Source organism: Falco rusticolus, chromosome 4 (assembly GCF_015220075.1).
Source record: "Falco rusticolus isolate bFalRus1 chromosome 4, bFalRus1.pri, whole genome shotgun sequence".
NCBI lineage: Eukaryota > Metazoa > Chordata > Aves > Falconiformes > Falconidae > Falco > Falco rusticolus.
Genome location: NC_051190.1, coordinates 33,112,681 through 33,126,905, shown reverse-complemented (window position 1 = coordinate 33,126,905; position 14,225 = coordinate 33,112,681). Strand labels below are relative to the sequence as shown.

The window sequence follows — 14,225 nt, the reverse complement described above, 5'->3', positions numbered from 1 at the left end:
GCGGCCCCGGCGGCGGCGGCGGGGCGGGGCCGGGCCGCTCCCTCCCGTTTCCCAGGGTGCACCGGGCGCGGTGGCTGTCTGGCCACGTCCCCGGGCCACGTCGCTCGGTGCCCGCTGAGCTTACGCCATCTTCGCTCCCCGGCTCCGGGCTGCGCCGCCGCCTCTGCCGCCGCCATGAACATCTTCCGCCTTACCGGGGACTTGTCCCACCTGGCGGCCATCATCATCCTGCTGCTCAAGATCTGGAAGAGCCGCTCCTGCGCGGGTGCGTGCGGAAGGCCGCTGGGCGGGCGAGGGCGGCGGGACCGGCCGGGCAGCTCCGGGCCGCGGTGCCTGAGGGGAGCCTGGCAGGGGGTTGGGCGCGATCGCCGCCTGCTCGCCGCGGCGGGGGGGCGGGGGGTGGCGGGAAGGGGTGTGTGTGTGTGGTGCGATCGCCTCTGCCGTCCTCTCGCCACCGCTCCCCGAGGGGGGCTCAGCGCAGCCGGGGGAGGGGGGTCACCGCGGGGGGGTCTCACCTGCCCCGCTTGCCCGGGGGCGGCTGTAGTAAACGGGGAGAGGCGGGGGAGGGGGGATTGGCCCCCACCTGCGGCGGCCGCCAGGGCGGGAGGGCAGAGCTTGCCCGGGCAGGTGAAAAGCAACGATCGCTCCCTTCAGCGCGGGGGGACCGGCCTCGCATCTAACTCGCCCCTCTCCAAACCCAGGCTGGGGGGGGGGGCGGGTGGGCAGCTCGGGGAGGGGGAAGCCGCATCCCCCCCGCCGGGGGTGGTGGTGTGTGTGCACCCGCGGGCGCTGCGATTCCGTTAAAGCTTTAGCAGTTGCTATTTGTACTTGAGTCGCCGAACACCGCCACTTCGGCTGTCCCCGGGAGGGTCGCTCCTTCCTTATGTAACGGCCCGGCGGCGGGCGAATGAATGGGGAGGCAGGTTCGGGGGGGGTGGTGGGGGACGCGGCCCCCGCGGGGCGGGCAGCCTCCTTGCCTCCCTCCCTCCCTGCCTGCCTCCCTCCCTGCGCCCGGCCGCTGGCAGAGGAGACGGAGCTCACTCCCTCGCCTTCCCAGACAGCGCACAGCCTTCCGATTGTGTGTTTACTGGGCAGCTCAGCGCCGCTCTGCTGCCTGAAAGCCGCTCTGGTGCAGCGCCGGGAGTAGCTGACTTGCACTTTGCAGATCCTGAAGTTTCCCTGGCTCTCCCCGCTCCCCTTCGCGCACCGGTCTGCGTTGCCGGCTGACCCCGACGCCCCCTCCTTCGCTTCTGTTTCCCGCTCCCGCCGCGGCAGTCACCGCGCTAATCACTCTGCTTCGTGCCGGTTTTAAAGCTCGTGGGGTGTTTTCTTGTTCGCACTCCCAGCTGCAGTAGGAAGCCGTAGGGGAGAGCCTGCAGGCGGCTGTGAACGGGCGTTCAGCCGGGATCCTGGCCTGCCCTGACGTGGCAGAGGTGTGGCGGGGGGGGGGGGGGGCTGGGTGCCGTCTGCCCCACGGTCTGGGCGCTGGGGAGAAGCCCCTCACCCGCGGCCAGCCCGGCTGAGGAACGCCGCCGCTGCCTCCCCTGCTCTGTACCTGCTTGCTCGAGGTCCCTGTGATGTGGTTTGCTTTTTGGCTTCTACTGTACGGTTTGGTGGTGGTTGGAGGGAATTGCAGGCAGTTGGTATAGCTGCGGCATAGCTCGTTCTTTTCAGAAAGCTAGGAGTTGTTGTAATTCAAAAATGGCATTTCGGAGCGCTGCGGCTTATGTGGAGCAGGCTGCTGGCCCTGGAAATGTCGCTTCTGCTCTGGACTGGGGTTTGACTGTGAGCTTGACTTTGCCTTCTCTCCAGCGATCTTCTCCTTCGTTAGTAAGAGTGATTATTCTTGAAATTGGTTTGCCGTGTGTCCAAATATCGTTCAAATACCAAGTTACTGTGGAACAGATGTATCTGTAAAGTCTTCAGTTAAGAGTATGAAGAATTAGTTTAAGCTGCAACCTGAAAGGACTGAGAATGGGGAAAGAGATTTATGCTACAGGTAAGAGGAAGTACAGGTTCTGTATGTTTTCATATCAACTCACTGTTTGCTACTCGCTTGATTGTGCAAAAGAAGAAAAAATAGTAAATAGCTTTGGTTTTAAACACACCTAAAGTAAAAACTGTGCTTAACTTTACAAAACAGTTCAAGCAACTGACTCAATGGTCCAAATGCAGTGGTAGCGCAGAACTATTGTTTCTGAGGTCATGGAGCGCAACAGCTCCTTCCTAATGAACTTTTCCTGGCTCAGGCGGTAGTGGAGCAGGAATTCTGTCTGGATCTGGCAGCAGAGGGCCTGGCCTTCTCCAACTCTTCTGTAGAGTTGTGTCTTCCACCTTACTTGAGAAATGCAGTCAAGATGGCAACAGGAGATTTAATGATCTAAAAACTGTATCTCTGGCTGTCTGAAGATGAAAGAGGAGAAATTCTAGTGCAAGGCTAAAATTCAAATAGGGTTTTAACCAGGAGATTCTTAAGTGACCTTTGGACAGGAGGTTATTTACACAGTATAATACAATATAACCTAGTCCCATCTTTCCGCTTAAAGCAATCTGGTGTTGTTTTCCTTAAGTCAGTTGTGACTGAGGATCTCTTGTTACTGTGGATTTACTTACAAGAATGTAGACTCATACCAATCATTTTCTTTGATACTGCTTTCTCCAACACAGAAAAGTAAATGGGCCTGTATTACGTAGGGTCCTCAACTATTCCCTTCACTAGATTAATCAGCATCCCTGAACACATACATGCATGGGCTCTTTCAGCAGAAAACATCTGCTTTGTTCATTTTCCTGAGCAAAAAAATGAAATGGGGATGCGTTTGTCTGGGATTGTTATCTTTGTGTCTTCCAGTTCTGAACCCTTAGGAGTAAATCCAGATCCATGTTACTTGTAGGAGATCAGTGTCTGAGGCCTAACAAGTCTTGTCTAGAACAAGAAGAGCACCTCAGAGGAGCATCGGACTGTATTTTTGGGGCTCCATCCTGTTCCTTGTAGTGGTTTGTTGTTGTCAGTTGTGGTTTCTACTAATAAAAATTTTGTAAATGCGTATTTTTGCATAAAACAAGTTGATAAAGTTGAATGCAACAATAACCCCCAGCTGCTAAATGCCTCTTATTAGAGGGCTTTCTGTGATTCCTTTACATTGCACGGTTATTAGAGCAGTTTATAAATTAAATAAACTTGTACCTCATGGTTATTGGTGACTAGGAAAATGCAGGCAATGCAAAATGCAGCTGCTTCTTTAACTGTGCACTTTTGAAGCAGCAGCAGCTTAGAAAATAAATAAAGGCTTCTAACTGATTGCTAAACTGTGGGCTGTGATCCATGAAGAGCTGGCAAACCACATGGTGCAGACTCCTCTCTTCTGGTTGCATCTGTGTGTGTCTGAGGCCTTTGTTCCAAGAGGAGCTCAGAGGCCTGTAAAAGCAGCTGGAAACGAGAGGGAGACAGCCTGTGTACCTCTGCTGCAACCTACTGTTTTCTGAAGACACATCATTACCCGTTTTCTTTCCTAAGAAGTGGCTCCTCTAATTGCGGAAAATAGGTGAGGCTAGGATAATCTGCATTATTGAGCAGTCGGTATTTTCATTGTTTGACAAAGAATTTTAATTTTTTTTCCTAATTTAGTCAATACGTTGAAAAGAGAACAAAGGGGAAAGCAAATCAAGCTATGATTTCAGAGCTGGCAGGAAAACAGTTTTTTGCGTGACTGGTTATTTGAGTTTCCAAATTTAGAATTTGGAAAAATGTTTGCCACTCCAAGTAACAGCTCAAAAATAATTACTAGGAGCTGTGGAGAATGTAGCAGGTAACTCCATTATTGACTTCATGTCATAATTAGGAAATTCATGAGACTTGAAGAATCCTGTGCTTTCAAATACTGTCATGTCCAGACTGTATTTTCTAATCCATTCCAAGTCAAATTAGATTGTTTGCACTGCGAATTACTGCCTGAAAATTGATTTGCTTTTCTCAGTGTCATTTGTCAAGTGTTAAAGGTGACCTGCAGTTGCAAGGGTGTCAAATTATGTGCTGAATACTCTTAAAAAAAAGTAGTGTAGGTAATAAATGTATAATACTTTTGCTAGGTAATGTAGCTGTGTCTCATGTCTACTATGGACCAGATCATACGCTGTGTTGGAAGACTTCAGGCAGTACTTGGCCATAGGCTGCCACCAATTTGTATTTTCTCAAAAAAATGCCGGTTTATGTATGTTCGGAATTTTTTCTTTGAAGGAAAATTTTGCCTTTCTCTGTGGACAAATTTGTGTTTAGAGTTAGGTTGGGGATTTTTTAATTGAAAGTACAGGATTCTTAATGTTAGTATTTTATTAGCAGAACCGAAGAAGTTGTAGCTGATGGGGACCTCATATGAAACAAAACCTTTTTTTTTTTATTAAATACTTCAAAAGCCTGTGATGTTTCCATGATGAAGTCTTTCCTTAGAAGAATTTCCATTTGTAGATTTTATGGTTGTGATACACAGTTCATAGTAAGTAGTGTACACACTCCACAGCCAGGCTGATTGCATGCCTCTGCTTCTGCCCATTGCTCTTGACCTAACTCACAATAGCAAAATGAGGTTGATGAGAAAGTACTGCAATTTCAGCTCTGCTGTCTTCCCTGACTGAAAATGAGCTGAGCTTCTGAATTAAAGTTTCATGCTATTGCTTTTAGCCAGGCTAGTGTGCAGAAGTTGAAGGAGTTTTTTCACATGTGAGGATGAAACAAAATTGAGATGTTTGACTCTTCAAAACTTGAGCCCAGAGCTTGGGAGGAAGAAATAAAAACACGTTTGTTTAGCTCAAGAACTTAGTAATGTTTGTGGGAGTAAAAGGAAAGGGAGAAGGATGAGAATAACAGCCATGTAGTCTTAGTATATGGCAGTTGCCAAACCATGAGCCAGGGTCAGCGCTGTGGCAGGTATGTTGATACATTTCCTAAAGTTTTGAAATGCATCACAGTCGTACAGCAGTGTTTACCCGTTTCCTCGCCCCGTTTTTGCTAGGGTTACAGGTACTACTTGCTCCCATTTTGCCTGTCTCTCCATAGGTCTTTGATTTAAACTTTGAACCTTGCCTGGTCTAGCCTACTTAACTTCAAAATTAGTTTAAACTTGGCTTTAGGATGTGTTTCAGGAACATTTGACTATTACAAAGATTGGAAATTCAGTGAGAAGTACTGAAGGCCTTAATAAAAATTACAGCTTTGGGCTTGGGGGATGATGTGAGGCTGGCAATGGCTTTGGGCAATTTGTCAAGCATATTACATGTGTTTATGTGACAGTACATCCAGGTCCAAATTTATAGCCATTATCAATAATTAATGGATCTTATATGCTTTTTTGCTCTTCACAGCTATTTACTAAAAGAAAATAGCCTGCTAAATAATGTAACATAATTATAACTGTAGTGTGATGCTGTACTGTATCTGTACAGGTGGATTTCTTTGTCCTGTAGGTTTTGACCTTAGGACAGCGTTGGCTTGCTGGGAGGTTTTATTGGTACGAGAGTAGGGCACTGTCAAGCGTTGTAATGTCAGTGACCACACCTGGGATGCAACTGAGTGAGAGTGCTGCTTCAGCTGTCTTTGCAATGTAGCTCTACTTCAAGAAATGTCGTGTATTCTTTTTCTAAACTTTGGGAAGTGTTTTTTTTTGTGGGGTTTGGGAGTTTTTTGTTGTTGTTTTGGTTTGGGTTTGTAATACAGCTTTTGTTTTATAGTTTTATAGTCTGCATAACTGTAGGTTTTGAAGCATTGCTGTTTCCTGTTCTATTGTTGCTTGTGGGCAGTTGGGTTGTTCTGCAGGTAGTACATGAGGCTCACCTTGTAGACATTCACATATGAAAGCTGCAAACAAAACCCTCTTTTCATTGTTTCAGCCATTCCTGTACTTCATGTATAAACATAAAGTCCCTTCATTAGGGGCAGCTTCTTCAGCATTTCTGAGGCCAGAGTGAAAAAGGAGTTCAGTATAGCCTTTCTTCCAATTGCTTTATGGCACTGTTAATAAAAACCTTTATCAGAAATATCTCTGTATAATGGGACAAGAATTTTAAGCCTTGCATCTTAACGATCTCCTAGAGAGTATTTTTCCCCTCATGTTTTTTGAACAGTATTTGCATGCTTAGCTGAACAGATTCAAATATTTTCACTCTGGATGACTGAAAACAAGAATAATTGGAATAACAAGATAGAGGCGCAGGCTAGGTTGTTTTGTCCTTCTGTTGTGACTCACCGCTACGTCAGAATGATGCTTCACCTCAATTTTCAGAAGCTTTTAGTGGCTGATAGTGCAAAGCTTTTATGCTTCTAACTCTCCTGTAGTGGCTGAAGTTAAGTGCAAGCAAATATTTTGAGTTTGGGGCTTTGGTCTGAAATTGAAAGTTACTTTGAAGATGCAGTGTAGATGTCTGTCATGTTAGCTCACTTCTCGCTTTTTTTTGTTTTGTTATACATAGCAACATCTGGTTTTGACTGATAGTAATTTTTTTCCCCACCATGTGGTCAATTAAGTTTCTGAATTTAATTGCCTTATGTTTTAAAATCAATGTATTCCTTTAAAGTCATGTTATTGGTGCTTGCATACTTTCTGATTATCACTGGGTCTGTAGTATCTGTTGCCCTTGGACCTTTCCAGCTATTCAGCATCTAAAGAATGCACTGAGGCATGTGACAGCACGCTGAGAATTGAAAGCTAATGCAGCCTGGCTGCATGGTGCCCAATGATAACACAGAACAGATAGTGTAATCTCCAAAAATACCACCTGTAAGCTATCTGCTGTGATGAACTTCTAAATCTTGTGTAGTGCTAGCACCTCCTCTAGTACAAGGTAACTTAAATTCACATTACTGAGCTATATGAACTTACAGTTCTGTTTGGACATCTTGGAAGCCTGGATTTTGTCCCAATTTTGTAATCAGCTTGCTTAGAAATAAAGGATATATATCCTTTCTCATCCTTGGCATCAAGTATTTTAAAGCACATCATCACTTTTTGAATAATTAATTATTTCCTTTATCACTTTAGGTATTTCTGGGAAAAGCCAGCTTCTGTTTGCACTGGTCTTCACTACCCGTTATCTGGACCTCTTCACTTCATTCATTTCATTGTATAACACATCTATGAAGGTAGAGTATACTGAAGAGTTAGAAAAGCTAGTAATGTTGCATGCAGAGTGCATAATTTCATTATTAAAAGCTTGTTTAAATGGCCCACTGCACAGTTATTACAAAACAAGTTCTAGACGGGCTTTGGATAAAGAATGTGGAAGATGGACTCAAAATCCTACTTTTTTCTACACTCTACATGCAATTTTTAAAAACTGTTTGGGGACTGTGACATTTAGAACAACTGCCATTTTGGTTATTGAAAATAAAAGCTTTGGGGAGAATGGTTCAAATAAATTGTATTTCTCAATTGAGACATTAGAGCTTAAGTAAATCTCTTTTTATCCACTACAAGGTAAATTAGTATTCAAAATGCATTGCCAGAATTGCAGCTAGTCTCTGGGCAGAGGCTGATAAAAAGTTGACAGGAGTATACTTTTAGGAATGTAGCTTCCATTAGGTTATAGACCATGTTTGCTTACCTGCTGAATGTTAATGAGCTCAGATTTGGTTTTGTTGTTTCTTTATTCCTGCAATTTCTGGTGCTGAGTACAAGAAAATAAAGCGGTAGGCTGGGAGAGTGCAGCATGTCTGCGGCACCAGAACAGACACTTCTTTAATCCAGTTCCTTTATTCTTCAATTTTCTTGATGGTCTTCAACTTCAGTTTAGAGGATAGTATAACTTTGCCAGGAGAAAAGACTAGACAGTCAGCAATGCAAAATGCACTGAAGAATTAGGGGAATGATACTGTAAAATAGAATTTTAGATTTTAAACTCAGTCATGCTGTTGTCTTCTAACAAGTCAAACATGTATGCTTAAGTTTTAATATTGACAGTCTACATGAATAACTGTGGATTAAGTAAAATATTCTTGAAACACAAGCTTTTCCCCCCCATGTGATTTCTGAGAATATTAAAAGCCACTGTTGTGTGCACTAAAGGAGCAGCTAGGGTTTTCTTGTAATTTATGTGTATTGATTGTGATTCAGGGTCATGACCATGTCTTTTTGCTGCAGCCCTCCTACCCAAAAAAGGAATTAACATGACACTTGTGATACTCAACTTGATAGTAAACTTGAGTCTTGCCAGAAATGAAAGGGTCATCTTCTGCTCAAATCCAGTATTAACTTGCAGAATGGAAACCTCTGTTACAATTTCAAAGGTTACTGCCTGGAGAGACTGTTAGATGTAATTGGCTTTTCAGCCCATTATTGTAGTACCAAGACAAAGCTGCTTGAGTGTCCCAACACAGCTTCTTGTCCTGTCTGCTTATATTGAGGAACATACAACATTACTCACTTGTAGAGAACAGGAACTACTATACAAATAAACTAACCCAGAGCATAACTAGATGAACTTCCTAATCTGAGGAAAATGCTGTAATTTGCAGCAAAAAAAGTTTTTCATTTCTGTAGAGTTAGGATTTTCTTCAGTATTTTTAGAGAAATATTAATTAAACTACAGTTGATATCTTGCTGTATTTTTCTGTCAGTGATCATCAGATATTTAGGAAAATTAGTTTCTTCTGAGTTCCAGGAATGTATGCAGCAGTACACAAATTGGCACTATCTGCCTGCCTTAATGACCTGCAGACTAATTTTTGTGATTTATTGCATTCTGTAGCTTACAGTTTCTTTTTTGTGGTACCTGTATCTGGATATTGGATGCATTTCTGCTGGTGCACTCTGCAGTCATTTTTCTACCGTTCTTTTATTTTGGTATTTTTAAAAATGAAAATTTTTTGAGTGTCCCAAAACATGCTATAGTTCTCACGAAGAAATCTTTAATAAGGAGTTGGGGTTCATTCACACTTTCTTGGTATCTCCTATGACCATACCAATTCTGATCAGTTTACACTTGTAATACGAATTCCATATATCTGAAATCCTGTCCTGTGGTCCTTTATCTCCAGTCAGCTGGGGTGCTAGTGTAGTAGAGACTGTTTTGGATTCTGAGCTCCTTATTACAGTATTTGTAGTGTTTTGTATCTGTGAACAGTGCTTTTTTAGTGATAGGTATCATCTGCAAACAGTGGGTTTTTTAAATCTTAGTTTTCAGTTGTGAAGAATCTATATTTAATGTGATAAATGGTTTGGAATATTTAATCTTTGTGATGAAACTGAGGCAGAAGCTAATGTCTAGTCTGCTGTACTATGTTGTCTCCAGGACAATGAGCTCTGTCCTGATGATGGCAGATTGACCTTTAGAAAGGCATATGTTCTCTGTGATTCCGTTTTCTCATCTGTAAAAATAAGGCTATTTGCCCAGTCCACAGGGAAGAGCGATGAAGTCAACTGTACCGTAACAAGTAAAAATGGTAACGTTAGACATCAGCTGAAACCAAAACCAAGTTCTGGTTCAGTGCTTCTAGCAGTCTGTTAGTTTCACAGCTTTTATGGCCTGTTGGTTGGTGAAGAACACTGTCCACTTGCCCCTCTTCAGATTTTAGAGGTGTTTAAAGGTCTAAATCAAATCAGCTAATTTGTGGTATGCTAAATGACTGAGTCTGGATGGGGTTTATTGAATAGGTTTTTAACTGCCACATGAGCCACACCAGTCGCAGACTTTTTGAATGTAAAAAGACCACTCCCATCATTATTGCATGTATGCACATGCACATTTTTAACATAAATTTTGGGCCAGTGCTTCCCCTGCAATAGCAGAAGGGGTATTGCTTCTCCAGTCAGCTCCTTAGTTCTGTCTGCTCAGGGAAGTGTCCTTAAAGGAGCTTTGGGCAGTCACTTCAGCCAGGTGCAAGGTGATGCTTTTAAAGCAACAAAACCAGTAGAGCCCAGAGTCACTGGTTTTGAATTATTACTCTGCTGAGAAAAGTTAAATACCACGACATAGCCTGGAACTGCAAAAGCATGTAAACAAACAATACAAACAACAAAAAAAAGCAGCACTTACTCCTTTTAGTGCCTGGGAATATCTTTCTTCATTGAGTTTGATCTAATCCTGCAACCTCTGTGGGTTGTTTTGTTTTTATTTCCTTACTCTTCAGCTTATCTACATTGCTTGCTCGTACGCCACTGTGTATCTGATCTACATGAAATTTAAGGCTACTTATGATGGAAACCATGATACATTCAGAGTGGAGTTTCTGATAGTTCCTGTTGGTGGACTCTCATTTCTTGTCAATCATGACTTCTCTCCTCTGGAGGTGAGTTGATTGTGGGCAGGAGGTGGTTATTTTTTTTCCAAAACATTTGGCACATGGAAATGAGAGTTTTTAGGCTGAGGAGTGCTTGAAAGATGCCCGTGTTTAGCAGGTTCAAGCTAATCCTGTTTCCTCAGTGCATCTCCACAGTGTAGATTTCTGTGAAAATGCAAGGTACTTCAGGAGACAGGCATTACTATCAACATCAGTTATTTTAAAGCGGAAGACTTACCATTTTCCCAGTACACTCTGATGGTTGTATTAATTCAAAAGTATCATTCCTTTTGTTGTTTGTTAAAGAAATGCCCCAGAATGCAGTTTGAATAGTTGGTGCCACCTGGTGAAAACAAAAGAAATTACAATAATTTTAAAATTTTGTAGAATCATAAATGGTCTAGAGTATTAGAAAGAATTGCATTGTATGTGAAATGCAGCTGTGTTCCTATCAGAAAAAAAATACTTTGAACTCCCTATAATTACATTTTAAACGGGTGATTTTTTTCCCACGAAATAAGAGAATTAACTGTAGATGCTTACTTTAAGTGGACTGAGTTGTATTTTTATATTTATTAAAGGAATTTTTATTGCAACACTTTGAGACATAATTTTAAATTTTGTTCTGTACTAACTCATTCTTTAAAAACCAATAGATTAAAAAAGTTGCAAGAACGTCAACTGGTGGGTGCACTGATAAGCTTCCTCACGAGTAAACCTATGCCTGCCAGCTCGCTAGACAGGTGGTTTGGGGTGTTTGTTGTCTACTAAGAGAGTTGTTCCCTTGTACCATCCCATGGTTGATTATGAAGCTTTCACTTAGTTTTTCCTGTACCAAGGATAGTTTGCCAAATACTGTACGTATTCATAACTTTGTTAGAGGGTGAAAAGTCAAGTCAAATCAAATTTCTTCTGTGTTTCTGTTGTCTAAGACAGTTGAATATACCTGTGGTTGTTTTTTTCCTTTCAGATACTGTGGACCTTCTCCATCTATCTTGAATCGGTTGCTATTCTCCCTCAGCTTTTTATGATCAGCAAAACTGGCGAAGCAGAGACCATCACTACTCACTATCTCTTCTTCTTGGGTCTGTACCGTGCCTTGTACTTAGTCAACTGGATTTGGCGCTACTATTTTGAGGGATTTTTTGACCTCATAGCTGTTGTTGCTGGTGTGGTCCAGACCGTTCTTTACTGTGACTTCTTCTATTTGTATGTTACAAAAGGTAAGTAGTGCAGTAACTTCCAGCTTCAGGCTGCGGAATGTAGCAATTAACAGGTTCTGAGGGATCTGCTGTATCAGTATTACTAGGCTGTTAATTGTGTGCAAATTATTGCTGAAATCTTGATTTATCAAGTATGCTTTCTGCTAGTGTGGCATTTCTGAGGATTGCTTTTGAGTATAGATAGAATATAAACATGTAAATGGTCTGATTAAATTAGTGGACAAATTTACAGTAAGTATGGCTAAATACATGTTACTGTTGTCTTCCATTGATAACAGTGATCCTTATGCTTCTGACAACGTACACCATTTTGTGCAGATTCCATGCTTACAGATATCTTTCTCAGTGTTTTAAATACTTTTAAGAGTCCAGATGATTTTTGATCTGTTTATGCTAAGTGTAGAAGCAGTCATTTCTGCTGGGTGCATAGTAATTTTGCCCTCGTTCACATTCTACCTTCCATCATGTAACTACAAAGCTATATGGATGGGGCTGTGTTATTTTAGTCATAACTCTTAAGAAAGCACTGTCATAGCCTAGTATGTCCTATGGGGATGAAAAGTGAGAATTGCAGGGTGCCACAGTAGGGCAGGATCAGAATAGTTGTTTGTTCGTCATAGTTTTACCAGTATGTATTGAAAAGAGAGAGGCAAGCCCATTTCGTGACAGAGTGATTTTATGTGGTAGGTTTTGGTCCCTTTGAAGTTTTAGCAGCATGTGTTTCTCCTAGATCACATCTCTGCTTTGCTAACCATTTCCTTTCCTGCTTTTCCTTACAGTACTCAAGGGAAAGAAGCTCAGTTTGCCAGCATAAGTGCCAAAAAACATCACCAGCATCTGTCCTTTTGGATGCTTGGACAGAACAATCCTTATCACAAGCAAAGGCGAAGATGCTTGAGACAGAAAGTCAGAAACACAGCTCTTTATAGTGCAGGTAGTCATCAGCGGCTCTGTAAGAACGGAGGAAAAACAACCAGCAGATTTCTGTTTGATGCATCTTGCCTTTATCTTTTTTATTACTATGTATAAAGATTTTTTACATGAAGAAACTTATACTGTATTAATAAATTCAGTGTATGGTTTCAATTGGAATAGTTCCAAAAGTGAGATTTTTTGTGAGATTGTTTATGACCAGGAACAAGTGCAAACTTTTTTTTAATTTTCAAGGATTTCTTTGAAATGACTGATTATTTTTTTTTTTTCTGTTTGGTTTTTTTTTCCAGTGCACAGGTATGTGCATCCTTGATGGATGGTAGTCATCTGTTCTTTCCCTTTTGATTCAATTTTCATTCCACTATATTTATTTTTTTTTTCCAAAAGGTGAATATATGTCAACTCTAAATCTGAAACCACCGATGTTTGATGTGATGTGCTGGTGCCCAGTCTTTGTGCCATCTGCTGACATGGAGTTCCTTATTTAAAATATATGTTGGTGCCAGAAGGGGAACAGTCACATCTTGTAGCTGTTCCCCTTCTAAAACAGGCTGGTGGCAAGAGGACGGTGAGGAAATCCCTCGGGGCCACAGGGATGGGCCCTTTTCTGTTTTGCCATGATATTTGGGAGGGTAATCCCAATAACGAAAGCACTTGGCAGTGCGGGTCGTGAAGGGCAAGAGATGTGGTTGTGTTGCTTAGTAGCAAATGCTTGGGACTGTAGTCTTTATTCAGGAAAAGAAGGTTAAATATCTTGGATGTGCTGCCCTGCTACACCATTACAGCTACAGAAATGGGAGACTTGTAAGTTGATTACGGTAATCCGTAGGTGATCACTTTTAAACAATAACTACATTTTCTTTTTAACAAATGCGTTATAAGCAACTTCCATGTTCGGCTTCATGTGGTTTTTGATGTCACTTTTGGACAATTAGGTTGGGTTTTTTTTTACAAACTTTTCAAAATCAGCAGCACCAGTTACCATTCTTTATCCTTTAAATGATTCCCCTTTTTTTACTGAGCTGTTGCATGATTTATCCTGTGTTACCATCCTCAATAAACACTTTATGAAATGGTGAAAATGATTCGGGTTTGGTTTTCATTCCTGAGTTAGAAGGTTTCTATTAGGCTGGGACCAGGTGATAAGTTGTGGTAAGGACGAGTCGCTTGACGTCATTCGTGCTGTCACTCGGTATGAAATATGAACTTGTTAAGGCGGTGAAGGATGGTTACCGCTGAACAGTGATGGTGACTGAGTTGCTTGTTCTGTAAGCTCAGCTCCAGCCCAGTGCAGGTGAGGGTTTGGTGCTTGTATCTGTTTTTATCTTCAAGAAATAATTTACCTTCTCTAACTTAGTCTACCATCGGTAACCGTCACTAACTAGGGGCAGATACTATTCCTAGCCCCAAATGCGAATACTGCTTTTTGCTTGCGCAAAGCTAGCGCGCTGTAATGCTCAGGTGCTGCGCCGAGCGTCCCTCCCCGGCCTGTCCCCGCAGTGACACGCAAGAGCCGCCCGGTGCTGGCGGTAGCCGCAGGGCTTGTGAGCAGAGGTGGGAGCCCCGGTGCCTGGGGTGGTAATTTGCTTCTCCGGTGTTCGCTTTGTCCTTGGATTCAGTGGCAGCGTCCCTCTTGGCCGTGCTGTCCCGGCCCGTGCTCGGGAGGGGGCAGGCGCGGAGGGGCCGGGGGGAGAAGGCAGAGGGGGGCTGGGACGCGTCGGTGCTCGGCCCCGCCTTGGCCGCAGGCGCTCAGCGGTTCTGCTGGGCTGGTGGCGCCGGCGGGGCCGGGCACAGCCGGTGCT

At 43.1% G+C, this 14,225-nt stretch overlaps 1 protein-coding gene across 1 annotated transcript; it reads left to right on the top strand.

Annotated features, from left to right (window-relative positions):
- The first annotated feature begins 38 nt into the window (after positions 1-38).
- KDELR2 (KDEL endoplasmic reticulum protein retention receptor 2) lies at positions 39-13,508 on the top strand. The gene is made up of 5 exons (XM_037383795.1): positions 39-265; positions 7,032-7,132; positions 10,118-10,276; positions 11,238-11,490; positions 12,270-13,508. Exons 1-5 carry the CDS (start codon positions 175-177, stop codon positions 12,302-12,304), a joined length of 639 nt encoding a protein of 212 aa, XP_037239692.1. The 5' UTR covers positions 39-174; the 3' UTR covers positions 12,305-13,508.
- Positions 13,509-14,225: the final 717 nt, after the last annotated feature.